At 36.8% G+C, this 23904-nt stretch overlaps 1 protein-coding gene across 5 annotated transcripts in view; it reads left to right on the forward strand.

Moving 5' to 3' along the window:
• Positions 1-6446: 6446 nt before the first annotated feature.
• The window catches only part of POT1 (protection of telomeres 1), an 81205-nt gene continuing 63747 nt past the window's right edge, over positions 6447-23904 (forward strand). The window contains exons 1-4 of one of the 5 annotated variants that reach the window (XM_055307586.1): positions 6447-6538; positions 7344-7524; positions 16777-16849; positions 20075-20166. In XM_055307586.1, coding sequence (XP_055163561.1) covers positions 7402-7524; positions 16777-16849; positions 20075-20166 — 288 coding nt within the window. In that variant the 5' untranslated portion in view covers positions 6447-6538; positions 7344-7401. Of the gene's footprint in view, positions 6606-6627; positions 6777-7340; positions 7525-16776; positions 16850-20074; positions 20167-23904 lie in introns of those variants that run through there. The other 4 variants (XM_055307584.1, XM_055307588.1, XM_055307587.1 and 1 more) reach the window with 4 other exon arrangements.

Below are 23904 nucleotides of genomic sequence, written 5' to 3' on the forward strand. Positions count from 1 at the left end.
CACATTTAAAAAGAGGCACTGGTGGCTGTTAAGTGTCTGACTTTGGCTGGGGTCATGGTCTCAAGGTCCTGGAATGACCTCCCTGGGGTTGGGCTTTCTGTTCAGTGGGAAGCCTGTTCCTTCCTGTTCCTCTCCTTCTGGGATCTCTCTCACTCTATCAAATAAATAAATAAAATCTTAAAAAAAACCCACAAGTCTAGAATTCATGGGAAATATAAATTTTGGAAACATATCAAGAGTTGAAGATATAAATTGGGAAACCATAAACATATAACTATATGCTTTGAGAGTGGGGGAGTGATTCACTGATAGAATGTCAAGGTGTTGTAGGATGGTGGGTGGATAAGAAGTTAAAATCAGAATTCTTAGAGTCTATTTTCTCATTCTCTCATTTAGTATTGAATTTTGCTAAGTGAAGATTACTAGTGATGTTAGATGTCTTGTACCTATGAATTCCCTCCGTTCACCTGAAACAAGGCTGCTTTTGACAGCTAGTAACAGAAAACTGAAAATTCAGAACAATTTAAACAATAAGGAAATGTGCTAGCTCATATGACTAGAAATTCAGAGATATGTCAGGTTTCAGAGTTAGTATATTCAAGGGCTTAACACTACCATCCAGTCTGCATTAAAAAAAAAAAAATCTGACATTCTGCAGAGTCACCATAGACTGGCTTCACCTTGAATTTGGTTTCTTTTTGGTCATGGAATGGATGCCAGGAGTTATTGGTCTACAGGTGTCCTCACTTGGTCCAGGAAGACAGGAGGCTATGTGTCATGTTATCTCCATGGAGAAACAGAAAAAAAAAAAAAAAAAAAAACCCTCTCCCAGTAGTCCCCAGCAAATATCCCTTCATCTCTCCTTGGGTTGCATTGGGTTACATGCTCCTTCCTGAATCTATAACTGCAGTAGAGAAGATAGGATTTTTTTCTGATGGAGGAATAGACAATTTGACATAAAGAAAATCAGGCATAAATGGAAAAAAAGAGGCTTTTATAAGATAAGGAAAAATGAGGGATGAGACTGATCTAGGTTAATATTTTAGCATTTGGAAGTCTAATATGAATAGAATTAGCAGATTACTTGAAGCACATAAAAAACTCTTAATAGATATAAATGACAAAACAAAAAAAAAACCATGTATTTCCTTTTTATCTTTTTAAAAAAATTCTAACACACTTACAAGACTGTTAAACAAACATGCCTCTAGACCTTGGACCCATTTATACCATCTTAATAAGAAAATAAGTAGGAATGGCAGAGTATTTGTTTTTCTCCATCTGTTTTATTGCTTTGGCTGTGCCAGACCCTGACACTGCACTCTGGGTTGAATGTACCCTAATTAAGCTGAAGTTTTTCAAATGTGATTATATGGTAATCATTTCTATTCTGCTCTAATCATAGGAAAGATGTCTTGGACTAATTTTTTACTATTGAGAACTAGATAAAAGCAGGGCCAACACAAATAATATTTTATCCTCTAATTAATACAGTAGCTACAACCCTATCATTCTAACACATAATCTTTGATGAGCAAGTTGTGGGAAGAAAGGATACACTGTCATTTAGCCATACGAAGTCTCGCTGTTGTACACAGGTGAAAAATGAATAAAATACCCTCAGTATTATCAAGAGAACTCTGTGATGTTGACTTTTCCATTCCTGAAAAAAATGTATGAGTGTAATGAATAAGTGCAGATTCTATTTAATAGGGGATCTGACAAAGTTACAAAATGTCTTTTTGTGCTAAAAATGCATTTTGAATCTAAAGCAAATGGTTCTCAATTATTTCAAATAACCATGATGAATTTAAAAAACAGGCAACATCCTTATCAATTTTCCATTACTTAAAATGTTTCGTTAAAAAGGTTTTAAAAGTGTGCCTATTTTGGGTCACTCAAAAAAGAGAAAAATATCAGGCTAATAAGTATCTACCTGCTATGGTGCTTTCCAACTTTAAGACCACTGACTTTCCAAAATGAACAAGTCATCAATGCAATTTTTTATTCTAAGATTACATAGAAATAAGGTTCTACATGTGAGTGTTATTGCAGGATTTTCCAGGACATATCCTCGTGGTATAAAATAAAGGGTATGTATAAAATAGGTACTCTAAACTCTAGAGATAGACCCCTACTTTTACAGTGTTAAGAAGTTGAAAGATCTTATTTATCCTCATGTCTGTTAATTTCCAGCAGGTCTTTTCCTCTTATTTTTCTTCATCTCCCTTCTGTGTGTTCTGTCTCAATTATACTTGAATCAATCTCAACATAAACCAAGTTCCTTGCTTCCTTACTGTGAGCTCAGGAACTTTAGTAAAGACTGTTTTCTTTTATTTCTTTTTTTTTTTTGAAACGGTGAATGGAAGACAGAACAAGCATCAGAGAATACACACCTTCTAGCTTTTTGATAGCTTCTCTTCATTTCCTTTCCCACCTCTACAGAGAAACCTGAAGAACCAACCATATTCTTAGGCAACATCATTCTTCCCCTACATTGGCACCTGCAAGTCTTGGTTTTATTCTATAAGCCTGCTTCTCAGAGAATCTTTTTCTCAATTAATACTTATGTTAATTTTTGTAAATGCAGGGTTTTTTTTCCAAGTCAACATATATCATTGGTATAACTCAACAGAAGGCTATCCCTGTTGAGTCAGCCTATCTTAACCCTTTTATGTACTATAAGTCACTAGATGCCACATGGCATGATCCAAAACAGATGAATGACCCTTTCCTCTTCATGTGAAAATCTTGGCCCTTCTTGCTTAGTTCAGACCTTGCTTTGCACACTTGAATTCCCTGTTATGCTACCTTCCTAATATGCACTAAGTGATTACAAACCTCATCATTCAAATTTATAATTTAAACATAAATTTGCTATAAATTTGTGTTTGAATTATCTTGTTTCAAATATATAACTATAAAAATTTGATGCTTCATTGAAATAGGATTTTATAAATTGATCTAGACATTCAATAGGATTGGACCAAAATGCTCTTAGATTACAAGGAAATGAACTCTAACCAGTGTAGCCTAGCTAGGAAATCTGCTACGGAATCTCAGAAAACAATAGAAGATGATATTGTCAAACTATAGGGATGCAACATGCTGACAACAGCTTGGAGAAAGACAGTAAATCGCAATAGGAAGAGGTTAATGATGCAGCAATTATTGCCAAGAAAATAAATTTGAAGTGCTGGGTGTCCAGGAAATTCAATTCAAAGTTTCCGGTTAAAAACTAAATAGTAAAGAGCAATGTGAAAATGCTAACAAGAGAGAAGTGTATCAGAGAGAAACTTAGCATATCTGACTCCATAGTGCTTCTGTTTCTTTTGCTGCTGTGACCTAAAGCTGAGAATTTCTGCTTAGCCCTGCATATGGGCATGTTACAGCTAAGATTTGTAAAAACTGCTTTTTACCCCAAATCTACCTCATCCAAGGAGATAAGGAAACGTAATAGAAATGACTATGCTATGTTTAAGAAATGGCATCATGAGATTCCTGTATGCAAAGATCAAGAGACCAAAGACAGAAGTTACACAACCTTCCTGGGATGTCTACAGAGGTCCGTTACCTTTTGACTCCAAATTCCTTCCCTACTTTCTCCTTTTGCTAACACAAAAGAAGTCTGAATTTCATGCCAGGGGAGATGGCTGTTTGGGATCACAGTCCAACATCTCCTCTGTTTGCTGGCTTTCCAAATAAAGTTGCTTTCCTTACCCCAACATCTTGCCTCTCAACTTATTGGCCTACTGTGTGGTGAACAGGAGTTTGGTCTCCATTACAGAAGTCCCAGACATTTGCAGTTTAATTCCTTTTATCTCTGCACAATTACTTATAAACAGCAGCATATCTTTATGTATATGCTTTTATTAATAAAAATACCCACTTTTTACTAATGAGACTGTCATTTTAACTTTTTAAAAATCGAGGATTTCATATTGTAGTATGAAAAACTGACATGACTGTAGCCATTTTGAAATAGAGCCAGAGTGGCTACTGCAGAGAAACTGCTTTATCTGTCTTTGAACTGGGCCATAAACTTTGGACTGGGCAAAACAGCAATTGTTCTAAGCAACTGCTTGAGGACAGATATCCTGATTACAAGACCTGAACTTTCCTGAAGATAGAATTGGTAGTCAATCAATGTATAACCTAGAATAACTTGTTAACACCTACAGAAAACATTTTTTCCCCTTTTCAACTCATGTAATGGGCTCCCTTTCATTTCCTCATCAAAACCCTTGCTTTCACCCTACAAACTGGACACTTTTTGAGTTTCTACCTGGTTCTGTGCTCTGTGAATTGCAATTCTTTGATCCCCAAATAAAATACTTATTTGCCTCTCACTGTGGTTCTTATTTTCAAGTTAACAGTAGTTTTTGTATAAAAAATTTCTTCACTGCACTTTAAAAAATGGCATCTTGTAATAGATAATACATTATTAGTCTTGGATTTTATTTTTTCAGTCTTGGAGCTTTTTATGCTGTTTTAATGCAACACACAGAAAAACAGTAATAATTGTTTTAATATATGACTTCAGGGCCTTATCTAGTTGATCCACTCTTTTTCCTCTGATTGAACTTAAGTTGTATCGGATAATCGCATTCAATTTTCTTTGTTTATAGAACAACTAGTTACTAATGTGAGAGAAAGCAGTATCAGCTCTGGAGTCATAGGCATCCACCCAGCTCTGCCACTAGGTGGGAAATAGTGAGCGAGAAACAAGATTGGAAGTTACCTGGATGTACATGAAGCATTTAGGTTGTCGAGAAACTGAGAAAATCACAACCAAAAGAGCAGTTACAGTATCTTCATCAGAATAGAATATGGACATTTATAGCCTAACTAGAGGAGGAGAAAAACTTTAAAAGATTCCGTTGATATAGGAAAAGAAGCAAACTAAACACGTGGCAACAAAATGAAAATGCGTTTTAGAAAAATGAGTAAGAAATAGTAAAGAGAGTGAAGAGTGCCCTTTTGGCTTAGCAACAAAGAGGTCTTCAGTGATCTTGGTAAAGGCAGTTTCAGTGTATTAATGGTGTGGGGATGGCGCCAAGATGGAGAGGTGGAAGCCAAAGGTGAGCAAAGAGGAACATATTCTCCTGAGCATTTATTCATTCAACAAATACATAGCTCCTACTAGCTCCTGCAGTTTGCCTGCCACTGCGCAGGCTCTAAGCATTTAGCAGTAAACAGTTCTTCCTGCCCTTAATAAGCTTAGGCTGTGGAAGAAACATTTAAATACCAATGGGAGGGATCCCTGGGTGGCACAGCGGTTTGGCGCCTGCCTTTGGCCCAGGGCGCGATCCTGGAGACCCGGGATCGAATCCCACATCAGGCTCCCGGTGCATGGAGCCTGCTTCTCCCTCTGCCTGTGTCTCTGCCTCTCTCTCTCTGTGTGACTATCATAAATAAATAAAAATTTAAAAAAATTAAAAAAAATAAATAAATACCAATGGGAAAGTATAAAGAGAAGCTGAAAATATGGTGAGAGAAGATACTAATGATAGGTGGGGAAATGAAAGTGGCCAGAATCCAGAGCCAACGCGGACTTCACTTAGGGAGAAGGCTAGTATTTCTGGGTCGGGCGAGGCCAGGGTAAAGAACAAGAGGATCTAAGCCCTACTTGGGATTGTTTCCTTGCGTGGGCAGCTCAGCTCAGCTCAGCTCGCCTCTGGTCCCCGCTGGTTTGTGCATGGCCTGTGAATACAGAGGTGTGAGGGGAAAGAGAAGGCGGGTAACAGAATGCTTCCTGCTAAAAAAAAAAAAAAAAAAAAAAAAAAGTAGTTACATCAAACATAGCTATTTCCTCCTGCAAATAAGTATCCACAGCAGATATTTTAGTCCAAATTAGCCTTGGAAATCTTTATGTAATCATTACATCCTGTCTTTGCATTGAGGTGGTTTCACCTCCGTCAAATGATCAGAAACAGAAATTAGCCAAAGATGCATTTACTAATACGTCTTATTAATTACACCCCGAAGCCATAGCCCTGTAGACCAACGGGGCTAAGCCAACCTATCTAAAAATAGCATTACTCATTGATGGAATCATTTCTTTGGAAAATCGTTGTTGGGGTGATTGCTTCGGAGGCAGAAAACCCGGAGTTACCGGAAGTGCCCTGCCCACAGGCGTTTCTAATCTCAAATTCCGCCGGGGTTTTCAAAAACGGCTTTTTACCGGTTGCAGGATTTATGAACCTCCCAGCGGACGGTCCCAGCTTCCCGGGCCGCCGCTACGGCCGGGACCGCGGGAGATCGACAGGAGGCGGGGCTAAGGGGAGCGGCGCAGGTTCCGAGCGGCTGCCGGGCCGCGGCCGGGTCCTGCTCCTGGCCTGCACCATCTCCGCACAGCGTGGAATTTCCAGGTTACCTGAGGCCTAGGAATCAGCACGCAGTTCGCCCCCCGCGGGCCCGGGAGCGGTAAATTTAGCCCTGGAGACCGTGTACGCATGCGCGGGGCCTGGGCCGCCAGCGTGCGTGTGACGTCACGGGCGCGCCCTTCCAAACTTCCTTGTTTTTCTCTAGAGCGGGGGTAAGTGAATCTCTAAGTCGGTTTGGACTTCGTTGCAGGGGCGCAAAGTGATTCGGGTCGTGAACGGGTATGATAAAGGAGACTGGTTTAGCTTAGAGCAAAATGTGTAGTGATTGCAGAAAGACCCTGTCTTTGGCGTGAGCCTGCCGTGTTCAGTGCCTTGCTTGGTGCTTTGGGAGCAGCTGACTTGAGTTAGTCCAAGTCCCCGCCCTCGTGGAGCTCCGCTGTCTTGCGGAAGGTTGGTGCGCACACATTAAATTTTAATTTCGACACTGGTGCGTGTCCCGCCCAAAAGGTTTGAGAAGTAAGACTGAACCTGCAGAGCACAGGTTCGGATCAGTTCAGTAGACCTTTCGATTGTATAGAGGCTGCAGGGAGGAGGCCACGGGTATATTTTGGAGTAATAAGCTTCTGGTGCCCAGTTTGAGTACACAATATTACGACTGCCAAAGAGATTAACAAAGAAAGCCTCTCCGTTTCTGTCCCCCTTCCCTTCCCCAGTAACTTGTACACTTTAAAGCACGGTTTTGGTAAAAAGACATTGTTAGTGTAGTTTTCACAGATTCTAAAACTGGCGTTCAGAGGGACTTCTTTAAAAAGAAACTAAATAGAAAAGGCCTGAGTTTCGATGTCTTAGGGGAAATACGTGTATTGATCCTTATAATAAAATTGTAGAATAATCCACTCCACCCCAACGGGGGTTACTAATGAATTTAAAGGAAAGGAAAAGCAAAACAAAGTAAAAAAAAGCTTAAGATTATTGACTACACTTTGGGTAAAACACTGGTCTTTGTGTTTTCAGCAGCAGGCTGTCAACTTCCTAAGTGAATTTGCTTTCGACAATATTTTGAAGCAGATCTGATATGCCACTTGAATTAATAAAAGAAGTGAATGGAGTACCTGAGGTTGAGCTGCTAGGTGAATTAAACAAAGTAGATTTCAGGTCTCTACAACCAGGTTGTGATTATAGCAAGAAATACATCCAGGTAAGAATTTTCATAACTCCGAATGCTTTTTTTTTCCTCCAAAAGAAATGCTTACTTTTTAGGTTGAGCTTATTTGTAGGAGTTGTTTTAGGTATAGTTTTACATGTGTCATAATGTTTGTGACTATTTTTTTAAGATTTTTTATTTATTTATTCATGAGAGAGAGAGAGAGGCAGAGGGAGAAGCAGGCTCCATGCAGGGAGCCTGGCGTGGGACTCGATCCGAGGTCTCCAGGATCAGGCCCTGGGCTGAAGGTGGCCCTAAACGGCTGAGCCATCCCGGCTGCCACGTTTGTGACTATTTTGATGCTGTTATTCTTATTTAGCATTCATTTAGCAAACATTGGATTCTTTTGTGATACACTGTAGTAAGTTTTGAGGGTACAAAGATAATACGGTCCTTGAGCTAAAGGGGACTGAATTCTTTTAGGTGGACAGGTTACCTTCTCTAATTATAATTAATGAATTGGTTTTAGAATTGTGGTATGTGAACACTTTGGTTCTGACTAGTTAGGAAAGTGGAGAGAACCTTTGGTTCTGACTAGTTAGGTCAGGAAAGTGGAGCTGGAACTTGAAAGAGAACTAAGATTATACCTTCCAATTTGGGTATAAGCAATCCTCATGTGCATGTTGAAGAATTTGGATGTTATCCTAAACACTACGGGAGACCCTTCATAGATTTTAAGCAGGATGAAGACATGATTCACTCTGTGTTCAAATTACTCTGCCTTCTGGGTGAAGAATATATCAGAAAGGGCAAGATTAGAGGAAGTATGTTTAATTAGGTAAAAGATATATGATTTAATTAGGTAAAAAAAGATATATGATTTTATTAGGTAAAATACATATGATTATGATAGTCACACAGAGAGAGAGAGAGAGAGAGAGAAGCAGAGACACAGGCAGAGGGAGAAGCAGGCTCCATGCACCAGGAGCCCAACGTGGGATTCGATCCCGGGTCTCCAGGATCGCGCCCTGGGCCAAAGGCAGGCGCTAAACTGCTGCGCCACCCAGGGATCCCCCTGTTGTTCTTTGACTGTGAGGATACTGCATTTCCAAAAGGTTAAGTGGCCTGAGATACAGTTAATAAGTAGTTGACCTGGTGTTAGAATCTAGACATTCTGCTTGGAACTGATAGAATATAAGAAGCAGCAGGTCTTGGAAAACAATTAGATTAAAGAGGTAAAGAGTTCAGGAAATGTACATGTTTTTAAGTCCCAACAACCCTGGGAAGATAATAAGCATGTGTTTAGGAAGAAAGATGATGAGTTCTGTTTTGGATATCTTACAGAGGTTTTTGGAGGGATCCAGGTGCCAGTGTCCCATAGGCAAATAGATTTGGGTTTCTGTAAGTCAAAAGAGTTCCTACTCAGGGACATTTGGGCCAAAGAATAAAATGAGATTTGTTGAAGGATGTCAAGAAGGTAGCATGAATAAGAGATAGATGATCCAGAGGTGTAGGAGAAAAAACAGGAGAGAGTGGTGCCTTTAGTATATTTAGTAAGGTAAGTTTCAAGGAGTAGTATCAGTAACTCTTACATAAGTTGCTCTTTGGTAAGCACTCTCCTAAGTGCTTTACATATGTTCTCTCTTTTACTTGTAGTGGCTGAGCTGTCATTTGAATTTTCATTGGCTTGGCTCTTAACCAAAGCATTATGTTGCTGCTAGATACCCAGTCTAAGGTCTGAAAAATTATGTTAGATTTAATAACCAAGAAAGTATTGGTCACTTGGAAAGACTGGGGTTGCTGGGTCGACTTTTTTTAGTGGTTTGAGGATTGAATGTTGGGTGAGAAAAAATGTTTTTCAAGGAGTATGTTGTGGCATTTTGATATTTTGATTATGGAAGTCATAGTCCTGAAATAGGAGTAGAAGGTTTTTAATTTTAGCCTAGTCAGTTTTGCATTTGGTTAACAGTGACTGACTTTTATACTACCTAAAATCAATTTCACAACTACTGCACTAAAGTGAAATAAATTCAGTTTTTTTAAATTTAATCTGCATTTCCTTTCTTCTACTCTGCTCTCACTCTGTCCCCCTTTCCCCAGTACACTTAAACTCAAAATCACAGGCCATGGTCACAAACTTTCTTCAATAGCAGTTTAGCATCCTGAAAAGGAATGAAAGCCCTGGAGACAGGCTGGCTGGATTGAAGCACAGATCCACCATTTACTAGCTATGTGATTGGGGAAGTGATTTTACCTGCCTATGCCTTGTTTTTTTCGTTTATAAGCTAGGAATTATAATAGAACCTACTTCATAAAAATGCAATGCAATGAAGATTAAATGTAAAGCACTTACTTAATGAATTTTAAGCCTTCAGTAAATGCTGGTTATTGTGGTAAAGATATTGCTATCATTAACAACATGTTTTTGGACAAGGAATTTACCTAGTGTCATAGTTTTCAGTGAAAATAATGTACCATAATCTCATTGACCAAAGATAGAATTATTTTGCAGTTAGTGAAACTCAAGCTTCAAAGACTTTACTTGACCAAGCCTAAGACCATGTTCGGAGTTTTAGAAATGAATTTACATTTTCATATTTGTAAAATTTACACAAGTGGGATGTTTTAACCTAACATGGTTAAAGATTGCTGTCTCTTTCCATTTTAACATCCCCCCTCCATCACATTTCCTGTCTCATCAAGTGGCATTGGAATGGCTGAGAACATTTTTGCAATATGTAGTTAAGGGGTAGTTGACTTGTACAACAGGTTTAGTGGGATATATTTGTGTGATTCGCAGTTACTGCCATTTATAGCTGGGAAATGCCAGTTCTGTAGAAGTGTTTGCAGGGACATTCCAACTCACTGGGTAGCATGGAAGAAAAGTATGGAGTCAAAAGTTGTACCAGGGCATGAATACATACTGTCAACACCAAGCATGGGGTATATATACTTAGTGGATGAAAATAGGTACTAAAACTAGAAATCTGAAGCTACTTCAAGGACAATTGTTACAAATCTTGTATCTTATATATAAAGAAAGAAACTTAATAGGAATTTTTCAAACTTGACCACAGTCCTAAAAATTTACATGAGGCTATTAATAATGAGTGGCGAAGGTAAATACAATTGCTGTAAACTATCAATAACAAAAGTAATTGTGATTTTTAAAAATATTCCATTTTATAATAAAAGAATACATTTGTTGTAAAGGAATGAAGAGAAGGGATGCATTTAAATGTAAGATTAAAGAATTAACAACATTGGGGAGAGTTAATAACAGGGATATGTCTAAATATGTTATTGTTACTGATTTGTGATTTCTGCAAGATTGCAGTTTTTTTTGAGATTTATTAGGACTTAATAGGTCACCATGTGGTTTCCTTTCCTGAACCTTCCATGTGTACTTGACAGAAATGTGTTTTAAGTAACTGTCAGATCTGGTGGTCTGTCAGTGTTAATGGTTTAAACTTGTATGATTGTGTTTTCAGGTCTTCTGTGTTCGTACTGATTTTATTTCTCCTTGTTCTATCAATTACTGGACTGGACTGTCCTGTGCCTGTGTATGACTTTTCTTTGAATTTTTCCTTATGTATATAACTGAGCTTCTTGTATCTGTGAGTCAATGTTTTTCATCAAATTAAGGAAATTATTGGATGTGTTTCTTGGAATTTTTTTTTTCTACCACATGATTATTCTTTTCTCCTTTCAGGATATCAGTTACATGTATATTTGTATGTTAAGCTTTTTGATACTGTCCCATAGGTCTCTGAGGTATTGTTCCATTTTCTTCAATTTTATTTTGGTTTTTGGCTGAGTGAAATTTTCCAATTAATTTCTATTGATCTGCCTTCAAGTTCATTGAATGTTTTTTTCTGCCATATCCAATATTCTGTTATAGATAGTGAAATTTTCATTTTAGTTGTTGTACCTAAGTTAGGGACTAAGGAGAGAATGTAACAGGAGGGAGGTGGGGGCTTTATTAGTGAAATGGGTCTGATAGTGAAAGAAAGAGAATATTGCTACATTTCAGTTTTTATTTTCTTTTCTTTTTTAAAGAATTTATTTTTTCATTCATGAGAAACGCAGAGAGAGAGAGAGAGAGAGAGAGAGAGGCAGAGGCAGAGACACAGGCAGAGGGAGAAGCAGGCTCCACGCAGGGAGCCTGATGTGGGACTCAATCCCAGGAAGGACTCCAGAATCACTCTCTGAGCCAAAGGCAGGCACTAAACCACTGAGCCATGCAGGAATCCCCTAGTTTTACCTTTCTAATCAATATTCTTCATTTAGACATTTGTTACATATTTTATTCTTCTGTTTATTCTCCTTTTCCGCGGTGTTTTCTTTTATATGAAATACAGTTTTAGGGATTACAGTTGATTTTCTACCTCATTGCATTTAAAGTCTTATCAGCTACTTCTTTTTTTTTTTTAATTTTTATTTATTTATGATAGTCACAGAGAGAGAGAGAGAGAGGCAGAGACACACAGAGGCAGAGGGAGAAGCAGGCTCCATGCACCGGGAGCCCGATGTGGGATTTGATCCCGGGTCTCCAGGATCGCGCCCTGGGCCAAAGGCAGGCGCCAAACCGCTGCGCCACCCAGGGATCCCCTTATCAGCTACTTCTTAGCATTGTCAAAGTTATTTTGCATTTGGCTGTTTAGTGTGATGTTTCCTATATACTTTATTAATAAAGTGCTGTGATGCAGTTTTCTTTCTAACAAATCATTAATACAAGTTATTACTGAGTTGTACTATTGTAGCAGTTTTAGTTTGTGTGCTTGATATAGAGGCATTTAAATAATGCAGTTGTTTGCTAATTTCTTACTTTTCTCCTGATTATGCAGTCTACTAACTGTATTTTCCTATTTTTGTTTTTTTAAATTTTTGTTCCTACTTATATTAGTGAAATATTTTTCAGTTTTAGTCCTTTTATTGCAATAATTCCTTTTAGCTGTAAGTGAACATGTTAGTATTCAGTAGGGTTAAAACTAGGAGATACCTTTTACTTATTTCTCATGATTATCACATTTTCATGAACAATCCTCATTTTTTTAAAAAATGTTATGTCAAAGTATATGATTTCTGTCCTTTCATATATCTGAGTGAGTCTCTTATTTTACAGATCTTAATTTGAATTACATATCCTTTTTTTTAACCTGCAGATACCTCTTATTTGTGTTTCTTGAATTTTGTTAAATGCATTTTACTGCTTAATTCACTGTTTTTAGTGTACAATTCTGTAAGATGTGGCATATGTATAAGAACATATAACCACAAACATAATTAGGCTGTAGAACAGCCCATGGCCCCCTACCCCCCAACCTCTGGCAAACACTTTTTTTTTTTTTTAAGATTTTTCTTTATTTATTCATGAGAGACACACAGAGAGAAAGAGAGAGAGAGAGGCAGAGACGCAGGCAGAGGGAGAAGCAGGCTCCATGCAGGGAGCCTGACATGGGCTGAAGGCAAGTGTTAAACCGCTGAGCCACCTGGGCTCTGGCAAACACTTTTTACCAATTTTCTGACCGTATGCTTTTGCCTTGTAAGAACACCATGTGAGTGGAATCCTACACTATGAAGCCTTTTGAGTCTGGCTTCTTTCACTTAGTATGATGCATTTGAGACTCTTCCAGGCTGTTATGTTGGTCAGTACTATTCCTTTTTATTGGTGACTAGAATTCCATCACAGTCCATTTCTTCATTCCTCAGTGTATCAGCATTTGGATTTTTCCCAGTTTTTTATAATGATGAATAAAGAAGCTATAAACTTTAATGTACAATTTTTTTATGTAAACATAGGTATTTATTTGGGTAAATGTCAAGTGGTCAAATAGTTCTCAAGCAACAGTGTATAATCCAACCTCTGGGTTGGGGTGCTGCAGTTCAGTAGATTTGGTTGGTCAGAAGGAGACAAAAAGTTTAGGTTCATACTGTGCACAAAAGCATTTGTATCCCATCTGAGAGGCACTGACTTTAGAAAAACTCCACTCTTAGAGTGGAGATGATACATTTTTAATATCTAATATTAATTCAGTTTTATCCTGAAAGCTAACATGAAGTTTCTGGAGTATAGGCCAACTATTATTTTTACTGTCAGCAATGACTGCATCAGTTTTCTATCCCCCATCTCCTCCTTCAAGGCAATACAGTGAGGATCAAAAGTCTTCCCATGTGTGTAGGGGGGATTTCTTGCACTATAGAAAAGGAACCTTGAAATTATGAATCTGGGAGTTTATATAAGATACCTCTCCAGTTTCACCCTCCCCTCCTGAGAGATGGAGAGAAGCCTCATCTCCTGAATGTAAATACGTCATTTACAGTGTAAAGGAATGTCTCTAGTTCTCCTCCATCTGAGAGAGCATGTCTCTGGGGGCCTAAATCCCCCTGGAAATCTCTCACTGTTAGTCATCCTTCCAAAGCTTATTCTTTAGTTCAGCTTCCATTTTTCTTTGCTTGCTTCAGCTAAAGACCAGAACAAAATTTATACTACCTTTCTAATAGAATAACTCTATTGTGAGTAAAACTGCCTACTTAGTGTATACCTGAGGGCCACATAATCAACTCAGGGTGTTTCCTTAAACACTTGAATATTTCTTTTAACTATCCCTAAGAGCAAATCACAGGTTTTTTGGTTGATTTCTGCTTTTCACACAGGAAGCACACATACTAAAGGCATACATACTCCCTTTGGAAACAGTTTACAGTTGTTGAGGACCCTCAAGAAAGGATATAGATGAGTTAGGCAGCACAGATTGATGGTCTGGCAGCCTTAAGGCCCCTGGTTCAGTCCTAGTACTTCAGTTCAGTCCTTGTTTTCAGTCCGTATTTCAGGGAGACCACTTGAGGGCAGTCAGTTAAATCTGGCCTTGGCCATTTCATTTACTCTGTAAATTGTGGAAACATTTGAAAGTATCTTACATGGAAGGTACAGGAGCTGGGCCATGCCCTGCTTGGCTCATGGTTAGAGCCATCTGGTTGGGGGTGGGTGTGGTGCAGTTAGTTAACTTTCAGAGCCCCTTGTAGTTTGTGAGAGCAGTTCTAGTGCCTTTTCCTTTGGAGTGAGGGGTGGGGAGGGCTTCTGGAATAGTTATAAGGAGTTCCTTTCCCTGGTTTAGGGACTTCTCCCCAGGTTCTAGGCATCTTTCCCTAGATGCCAGAGTTTTTGACTCTCTGTTATTAAAATCTGTGTGTCCCATTCCAGAAACCATAATGTCACATTTTCCCATCATTCTAGACTCTCCTTTGAGCTTTCATCCAGTTGGATCAAGTGCAGGAGTAACAAAAGCACCTGTTTGATTGTACCTGGAAATGTGTGGGTCTTTCTGGTAGGCATTTAGTGTGGTATATTGAGTTAATCTAGTTAGAAGTTGAGATTTGGGATTTGTTGTTGTTCTGGTTACTTCAGTGCACTATAAGCTTTAAATCCTTTAGAGTTACATTGTATTTAGAATACAGGCTGCCTGGTTGGCCAGAGGGCTTTTTCTCATTGCCTATAGTTTTAGGTCTTTGTGCTTACCTTCGGTTCAAGTTTCTCTCCTAGCTCTTAGGGGACACCTGAGTGGCTCAGCGGTTGAGCGCCTGCCTTTGGCCCAGGGCCTGATTCCAGGGTTTCTGGATCGAGTCCCACATCCAGCTCTTGGCATGGAGCCTGCTTATGTCCCTACCTCTCTCTGTGTCTCTAGTGAATAAGTTTCTCTCCCAGCTCTTGATCCTCTGTCCTAGCAGTAGGTCATATTAATTTCTACTGGACACTCATTAGTCTTTTGGTAAGTGGATGTTCTTTGTTCGGGCTTAGCCTCAGTCTTGTCAGACTGGGTGGCCTGGGTCTTGTGGGTGAGGTCTTCCCTGTGATTCTGTCTTGCCACTAGCTGTCCTTCTGGCCCTCATCCCTGTATACCTATTTCCCCTTATCCCTTGAAAAGCTGGAGAACATTTTTTTTTCTGCAGTGGGTTTTCACCAAAGCTCTAATGAGATTCATCGGTTTGTTGCCCTTCTCCCAGCAGTTTAAGGACTTTGTATTGAAAGAAAGATGGGGAAGGTCTAGGCAGGGTTTTCTACTGTAACTGCTACTACCTTTGCCCTCATTCCTGGCCTGAACTTTGTCAGCTTTTTGGAGAAGAGCTTGTAAGTAGGTGTGAATTCCATTTGTGTTTGCAGTTCCCACAAGTTCCCTGTCTTCTAGCCTACAGTTGACCTTTAGTAACTCATTAAAAATGTTAGATGAATTTTCTGACAGATGTCAGGCAGCATTTGCAATTTACATTAGGTAAGCAAGTACTTACTCCCCATCTCTTTGTAAAAGATCTTCCTTTTCTTTGTATTTCTGAGAGACCTCATCTCACTGTTGTCCCTCTCTTACTGGAGGTGCTTCTCTTTTCCTAGATTTCTGGTTAGTTGGTTATCTTCTGACTTCAATTCTCTGGAAGGTCAAAAAAAAAGAAAAAGAAAAGGTTGAAATGTGTACATTGACCAACCTTTTGTTCTTTCCAGCTTTCTACCTCCTAAGCAAAACTATTTACTTTTGATGGAATCATGCACGACTGATAGCCTTATTTTTTTATTCCTATCTTAAAAGTAAAATTGGTATATAAACATAGCTTTTTGTTATTGTTGGCTATATCAAAGTCTGGAATATTAGTGTGGAAGATGTGTATTACAGATCCATGTTTAAATTTTATTAAGTACATTTTATTTCTATGTGGAGTTTTCAAAGAGACCTATAATGTACTTATTCATAGGATTATTAAATTTTAGCACCAGCAAAAATTGTAGAAACTACCTAAATTAAATACTTCATTTTTATCTGAGAGACTCTGATTAAATAGCTTTTTTAAGTTGATAGAGCCTGGTTAGTTACAGAAGAATGAGGACAAGACTTTATGTATGCTGTAGTTCATTTCTTTGTCTCCACTGCCCTTATTTATGAGATTACCACTTTGTGTTTTTTAATTATTCTTTAAATTAGCAGTTGTTTCTTCTAGGAGCAAACTCTTCATTTTTCTTTAGTGGAGAACTTTATAGGTTAAAATGAAACTGAAGTTGAGCCAGCTCATCTTTATCTGTAAAATGAGGAATTGGGTAATATTTAATGATTGTTTAAAAATTAAATTATGAATTTATATAATTAGGTGTTCTGAAATTTCTTCAGTAAAATTACTTTCGTGTCTTAAATATGGTGACTTGAACACAGTACTAATCAAAGTTTATTGATTTTAAAATAGTTATTCCAATTTTAACTTATCTCTTGGTCTTGTGAGAAGCTCTTTTGGGTTTTCTGTATAACCATTTTTCTCTCATTTTAGGGAAAACTTTCACTTATTTCTTCTTTAACTTATGGTGGAAACAGAACAGCTGTTTTGAAGATTGCACTACAAGGTATACAATATAATAAGACCATTTCTGCTTCACCTTTTGCTTATAATCTACAGATGGATAACTTTATATGTACCCATAAGCACAAAAATGATTTCTGGTGGGTAATACACACACCATAGTGTAAAAAACTACAGAATGAAATAAATTTTTTTACTAAATTTTCCCACACCATCTATGCTTTTCCTCCCTCACTCATTTCTTTTATTTTACTTCAGATTCCTTTAATATCACATCTAGACTCTCATAATAGGTAACTGATCCCCCTACTTCTAGTTACACTAGTGTGACCTAAACAGCTTAGCAAACTTAACTTTATTAAAGCATTCCTTTCAGCATGTTATTTGTTACCTAGGTATAGTTATATGAGATTATTCCTTCTTCCTAGTAACCCTCAAATTATCCTGGTAAGCTAGGAAGAGCTACCATGATGTATTTGAGGACCAAAATAGATCTCATCGGAAGCTTGAAATTGGATTGAAGAATGGCCTGCAGCAGTGAATGGGAAATAGACTTTGAATACAACATTCTGTAACTACTGAAAACCGGTTACATATTAGACACCATTAGGTATGAGAGATATAGCAGTGACCAAAACAAAGCCCCTGACTTCATGAAGTTTACATTTTAGGGGGGTAAATAAATTCAGTAAGTAATTTGTAAGTAACATTAGGTAGAAATGTGATCTGAAGAAAAATAAAGCATGATAAGGTAGTAGGCCTGACGAATCATCCTTTTGATATATTGTTAGGTTTGATTTACAAATATTTGATTAAGGATTCTTACATCTAAGATTTATGAAGAATGTTGTTCCCATCTTTCTTTTTTTGTAATGATTTTGAGTGATTTTGGTATCTAATGCTGTCCTCCTGAAAAGAGGTGTTAAGTGCCTCCTTCTCTTCTGTTTTCTGGAAAAGTTTATCTACAGTTGCTTTTATTTCTTCATGAAATGTTTGTAGAATTCATCAGTGAAGCCAACTGTGCCTGGATTTCTTTATGGGAAAGTTCCAAAGTTTCAAACCCTAAGTTCAATGTCTTCATTTGTTATAGAGCTTTTCTTTTTTTTATCTCTTTCCTTGAGTAAGCTTCAGTTTGTGTTTCCAAAGGAATTTATTTCATCTTAGTTGTCAAATATATTGGCAAAAAGTTACTCATAATATATCTTTGATATACTTTTAATGTTGGTAGGATCTATAGGGATGTCCTGTTTCATTGATTTAATAATTTGTGGCTATTCTCTGCCTCATTTCTCCTGATCATTCTGGCTACTTATTTTATTGATCTTTAAAATCAGCTTTTCTTTTCACTGATTCTTCTCTATTTTTCAGTTTTCTGTAACATTTTTATTATGTTATTTGATGTATATTTGATGTACTATTCTAATATATATTTTTATAACATATTATTTTATAACTTCTAATATTATATTTTTCAACTCTGAAAGTTCATTTTGAGATTTTTTTAGTGTCTTCCATTTCTTCTCATTGTGTTCATTCCTGGTAATTTTTTTACTGGATACCAAACATTTATAGTTTTATATTAGCAAATGTTGGATTTATTTATTATCCATTCTTTAAATATTATTTGTCTTTATTTGGGGATACATTTAATTTTCTTGAAATCAGTTTGACGAGTGTTGTTGGGATGGGTATAGAACAGCCTTTATTTTCAGGCTAGTTTGGCCTTCTCACTGAGGAAATACCTTTCTGATAGTTGTACTCTTGAGGCTTGTGTGTGAGGATTCCATTCTGTCTGGTTGGAACCAGAACAATTCCTAGCCCTGTGTGCGTTTCAGAATTGTTTTGCCTATTCCTTTCAAGTGGTTCTTTATCTTCATGAGGTACTTGACTTCTGTACACTTGGAGATCACCATTCAGCCAAAGACCTGAAGGCACCCATCTTCAGATCACCAGAGCACTCCCTGTGCTACTGCCCTGTACTACTGTCCTCCTTTTGGCACTCTGCCCTGCAAATTCTAGCCACCAAATTCTAGGATACCAATATCCTCATATCTGAACTCTTCTGAATTCAGTGAAGGCTGCTGAGTTTTGTTTGGATTTTAGCTCCATTTTTTGCTGCCTAGAAGAGCTCCAGGAAGTAAGCTAGGGGTATTGCCTTGTTTTCCTTCTCAGAGAGATCACTTTCTTGCACTTCCTGTGGTCTGATATCTGACAACTGTTGTTTCATATATTTTTTTCTTAGTTTTCTAGTCATTTTAAGACTGGAGAATAAACCTAGTCTGTAATAGTCCATCACGGCCAGACATAGATTTCTGATAGATCATTTAAGAAATTAACAGTGTGTTATATTTTGATTAGAAACTACTATGTTTTTGATTTGAGAAACATTAATGTTTCATTTTATGTATATACTTGTTTTGAGTAATTGAAGAGATAAATGAAAGGAGGCAGTTGGCAGTTATGTGGTAGTTGTTTCACTGCTGAGTACCACCTGACCTGACAGTAGCAGATTCAAGAGTTCTAAGTCACACAAAAAAGATTGTCAGTTGGGAAAGATCTTTCATATACTCTATAGATGCATAAAAATCTGATATAATGGCAGTTTCTTGGAGTAGTTGAATATTTGAAAGCTGATACGATTGAGGCTTTCTTCAGATGATATAATTCTTAGCATTTGGCCCTGCTGCATTGGTTATAGTAGGTGACCTCTAGAGAGTGAAGATTGTGGACCTTATTTTTTCCCCCTCCAATTAAATTTCATTTTCAAAATCATAGGTAGTTTGGTCTTTACACACACTCTGTTCTTTTACTCTTCAATTTGTGCATGTTGGAGCAGAAAAATCCCACTTACATACATTAAAACAATGTATGAATGCTATACATTACTAGAAGTTCAGTAATGGTGAACTACTTTGGAAGTGATATATAGTGTAAAAATTCAATAATTATGCAACTTCTTTTGATTATAAACACAGAAAATAAATAGACATGGTTATTTTGTGCTGTTAATGTGATATTTATAGAAATTTATACAATATATTCTAGTTGAAGCTTGTTAAAATTTTGGTTTTAGTACCTAATAGATAATTGCATTATCTTTGCAATACTTAAGACATTAAACTAAAAGTGAACTATAATAAAAATTTTAATTATTCTTCATAATTACATTTTGAAGTAACTATAGTTAGAATGTATTGTCATCAATGCTTTTGTGTGTCTTAAACTGAATCTAATTAGTGTTTTTCTGTATGTGTGTTTTTTCTCCTAGAACAAGAAAATTCAAATTCAGACACCAACACTGTCAATGTACTATTTTTTGGAAAATTAGCAAAGGACTGTGCAAAAGTTTTCTATGAAGGGGTAAATTATTTTCATGTTACTTTGTTTTAGGAGTATATTTAAAATTATAGATGCTATATTCATCCTATAGATCTTTTTTTGTTTGGTTTGTTTTTTGTTTGCTTTTTGGTTTTTTTTTTTGGGTTTTTTTTTACAGATTCATTATATATTTACAGCTATGTAAAAAGGATACTTAAGCTACAGGTTTAAAATTGCAACATTCCTAAGAGGTTGTAAAACTTATCACTGACATAGAAAGGGACAATTTTTCCCCTCACATCATTTTAATGCTTAGTATTTAACAGAAAGTCTTAAAGGTATGTATATTTTCTCCTCACTTAATTAAAATAATTCTTACTAAAAATAATATAGGCTATAACTATTTTTGTATTATTTTCTGATAATTGTTTCAAAATGCATGCCTGTTAAATCCAACGAAATACTACCAAAATGAACCCAATAGCATATTAAAAGGAGCAGACACTATGACCAAGTGAGATTTATCCGAGTTTGGGATAGTTTGGTTCAGCATTAAAAAAAAAAAAAAAATCAATCGTTGTTATATATCTCATTAATAGAAAAAGGAAAAAAAAAGGTGGCCCTCTTAATTGATACACAAAAGGCACTTGATAAAATCCTATACTCTTGTAATCAAAACACTCGAGAAACTAGGAATAGATAGAAGGGAACTTGCTCAACACAATATAGGGCAATTATGGGAAACCCACAGGTAACATCAGACTCAGTGGTGAAAGACTGAAAGCTTCTCCCCGAGATTAGGAGCAAGACAAAGATGCTTACTTTACCACTGCTTTTCAACATTCTACTGAAAGTTCTAACCAGCGTAGTTAAATAAGAAAATGAAATAAAAAATGCCTAATTATAAAGGAGAATGACTATCTCTATCCTCAGATGACATGATTCTGTATCTGAAAATCCCAAAAATCAAAAGAAAGCTACTAGAATTAATAAATGAATTCAGCAACATGCAGCATACAAAATGGACACATAAAAATCTGTTGTTACTATAAAACCCACAATGAGTGATCTGGAAAGGAAACTGAAAACAGTTTTTAATATGTGTTAGCATCTGAAGGAATAATAATCCTAAGAATATATGTAACCAATGAGGTAAAAGATTTCTACACTGAAAGTTAAAAGAAATTAAGACCTAAATAAATGGAAAGGCATCCATGTTCTTGGGTAGTAAGACAGTATTGTTAAGCTATCAGTATCAACCAAAGTGATCTATAGATTCAGTGCAATGCCTGTCAAAATTCTATCAATTTTTAGAAATGGAATAGTTGACCCTCAAATTCACATAAGAGTTTCAAGGGGCCCTGAACAATCTAGGAAAACAATCTAGGAAAAGGATAACAGTCACAGGACTCACACTTTATGATTTCAAAACTCACCACAAAGATACTGTAATCAGTGGTGTGGAACTGTTCTGTTACAAGGATAGACATGAATACCAACAGAATAGAATTAAGGGTCAAGAAATAAACCCATTTATCTATGGGCAATTGATTTTTGACAAAGGTGCCACGTCCACTCAGTGTAAAATGATACAGCCACTGTGGAAAACAGTTTGGCATTTCTTTATAGAATCGTGGTAATGACCCAGCAACCCACCACTAGGTATATAGACAAAATAATTGGAAACAAGCACTTAAACAGATATTATTATACCAGTGTTCATTGCAGCATTATAGTAGTTCCCCTTTTTATATGTGGGAACAGGTTCCAGGACCCCCACTGGAATCCTGAAAACATAGATAGTACTGAACCCTATATACACTGTTTTTTCCTCTACATATGTGCTTATAATAAAATATAGTTTATGAATTGGGCACAGTAGGAGATTGACAACAATCTTTAGAACATTTATAGCAATATACTGTAATTAATATGAATGCATTTTCTCTTTCAAAATACTGTATAGCACTCACTCTTCTTTTGATGATGTGAAATGATAAAATGCATACATGATGAGATAAAATGAGGTGAATGGCTTAGGCACTGTGATGTAGAGTTAGGCTACTATTGACCCTCTGACAGTACATCAGGAGGATCATCTGCTTCTGGCCCACAGTTGACAGTGGAGAACTGAAACCGGAAAGCAAAGCCGTGAATGAGGGGGACTACTTCATTTATAACAGTCAAAAGGTGGCAACAACCCAAGTGTCCGTTAGTAGATGAATGGATAAAGAATGTGATATACTCCTATAATGGAATATTATTCAGCCATAAAAAAGAAATGAAGTTCTGATACATGCTATATCATGGATGAACCATGGAAATGTTATACTAAGTGAAAGAAGCCAAACACAAAACGACAACTATTGTATGATTCCACCTCTGTGAATATGTGGAACAGACAAATTCATGGAGACCACAAGTAGATTAGAGGTTACCAAGGGCTGGAGTTGGTGGGAGGAAATAGGGAGTTTTTGCTTAATGGTTAAGGAATTTCTACTTGGGGTAAAGAAAAGATTTCGACAGTAGTAGTGATGGTTGCACATACTGTGATTTTAATTAATACCACTGAGTTATGTACTTAAAAATGGTTAAATGGCACATTTTACATGTCTTCAATGTAACATTTAGGCATTACAGGTATGTAATAGGACATGAGTCCTTCAAAGTTCTTGTCCTTATACAGTATACTTTCTGTTGGAGAAAGACAGTAAACAGATAAACATGTAATTTTTCAAGTTGCAGACAATGCTGTGGAGAAGATAAAGTAGTGGAAGAGAGAGATATGAGGGTATATTTTAAGCTGATGAAGGAAGGACTCTGATAAGGTGCCATTTGAGCAGAAACTTGAAAGAAGTAAAGTGATCCTTAGGTATGTGAAGTAAAAGTGTTCTAGAACACGAATTTGCAAGTACAAAGCCTCTGAAGTATGAGTGCATGCTCCAGACACAGCAGGGGGTCAGTGTCTAAATCCCAGCAGATGTAACTGGGACAAAATGCTTGACTCTGTTCAGCCTTTTTAAAATTTTAATCTCTAAAGATTAAAAAATTCTTTAAAAATTTTTTAATGATTAAAAAATTAAACTTTAGATTAAAATCAATAAAAATTAATTTTAAAAATCTTTTAAAAAAGTGTAAGGAGTAGTAATACCTCCTTTTCTGGATTGTTGTCAGGATTAACGATAAATGTACTTACTCCTCGTACTACATGGGAACTCAGTATCTGGCAAGTGTTGTTATTGTTAGGATTCTTTTTATCTTACTGTAATTAGATGCAACCCCAATCAGAAAAAGCAGGGTAGAGAAAGGGCAACTGGGTTTGAGCCCAGGAGTGTGGCTTCCAGTTAATTACTGGATTTTGAGTAACCATTGATAATCTCCAGATGTAAATTTAATCAGATATAAAGTAAGAATGTTGGATTAGCTGAGAATTATGAATAATTCTAGCATACAATGGTTTTAGAAACTGATCATTTATAAATAATTCAGCGGACTTGAGAAATGATACTATTTTTATAAAACCTGTCTTGCGGAGTCTAGAATAAAGATTTATTTCATGGAAACTGTTAGAACATCTACCTTTTTTTCCTTCTAACAAGCATTTTGGGAATAGATTGCCAAACTCAAGTTTTGTTTTTTTTTTTTTTTTTTGCTAAAGCTTCTGTGAAGAAGCAGTAAACCAGTTAATTTTTTCCTAATTTGTAATTTGAATAAAGGAAAGGAGAATCAGTGTAGTGATTTTTCCTTTCTGTGAAAAGTTTATTAAATCTTGGTATATTT

The sequence above is a fragment of the Nyctereutes procyonoides genome, unplaced genomic scaffold (assembly GCF_905146905.1).
Source record: "Nyctereutes procyonoides isolate TBG_1078 unplaced genomic scaffold, NYPRO_anot_genome, whole genome shotgun sequence".
NCBI lineage: Eukaryota > Metazoa > Chordata > Mammalia > Carnivora > Canidae > Nyctereutes > Nyctereutes procyonoides.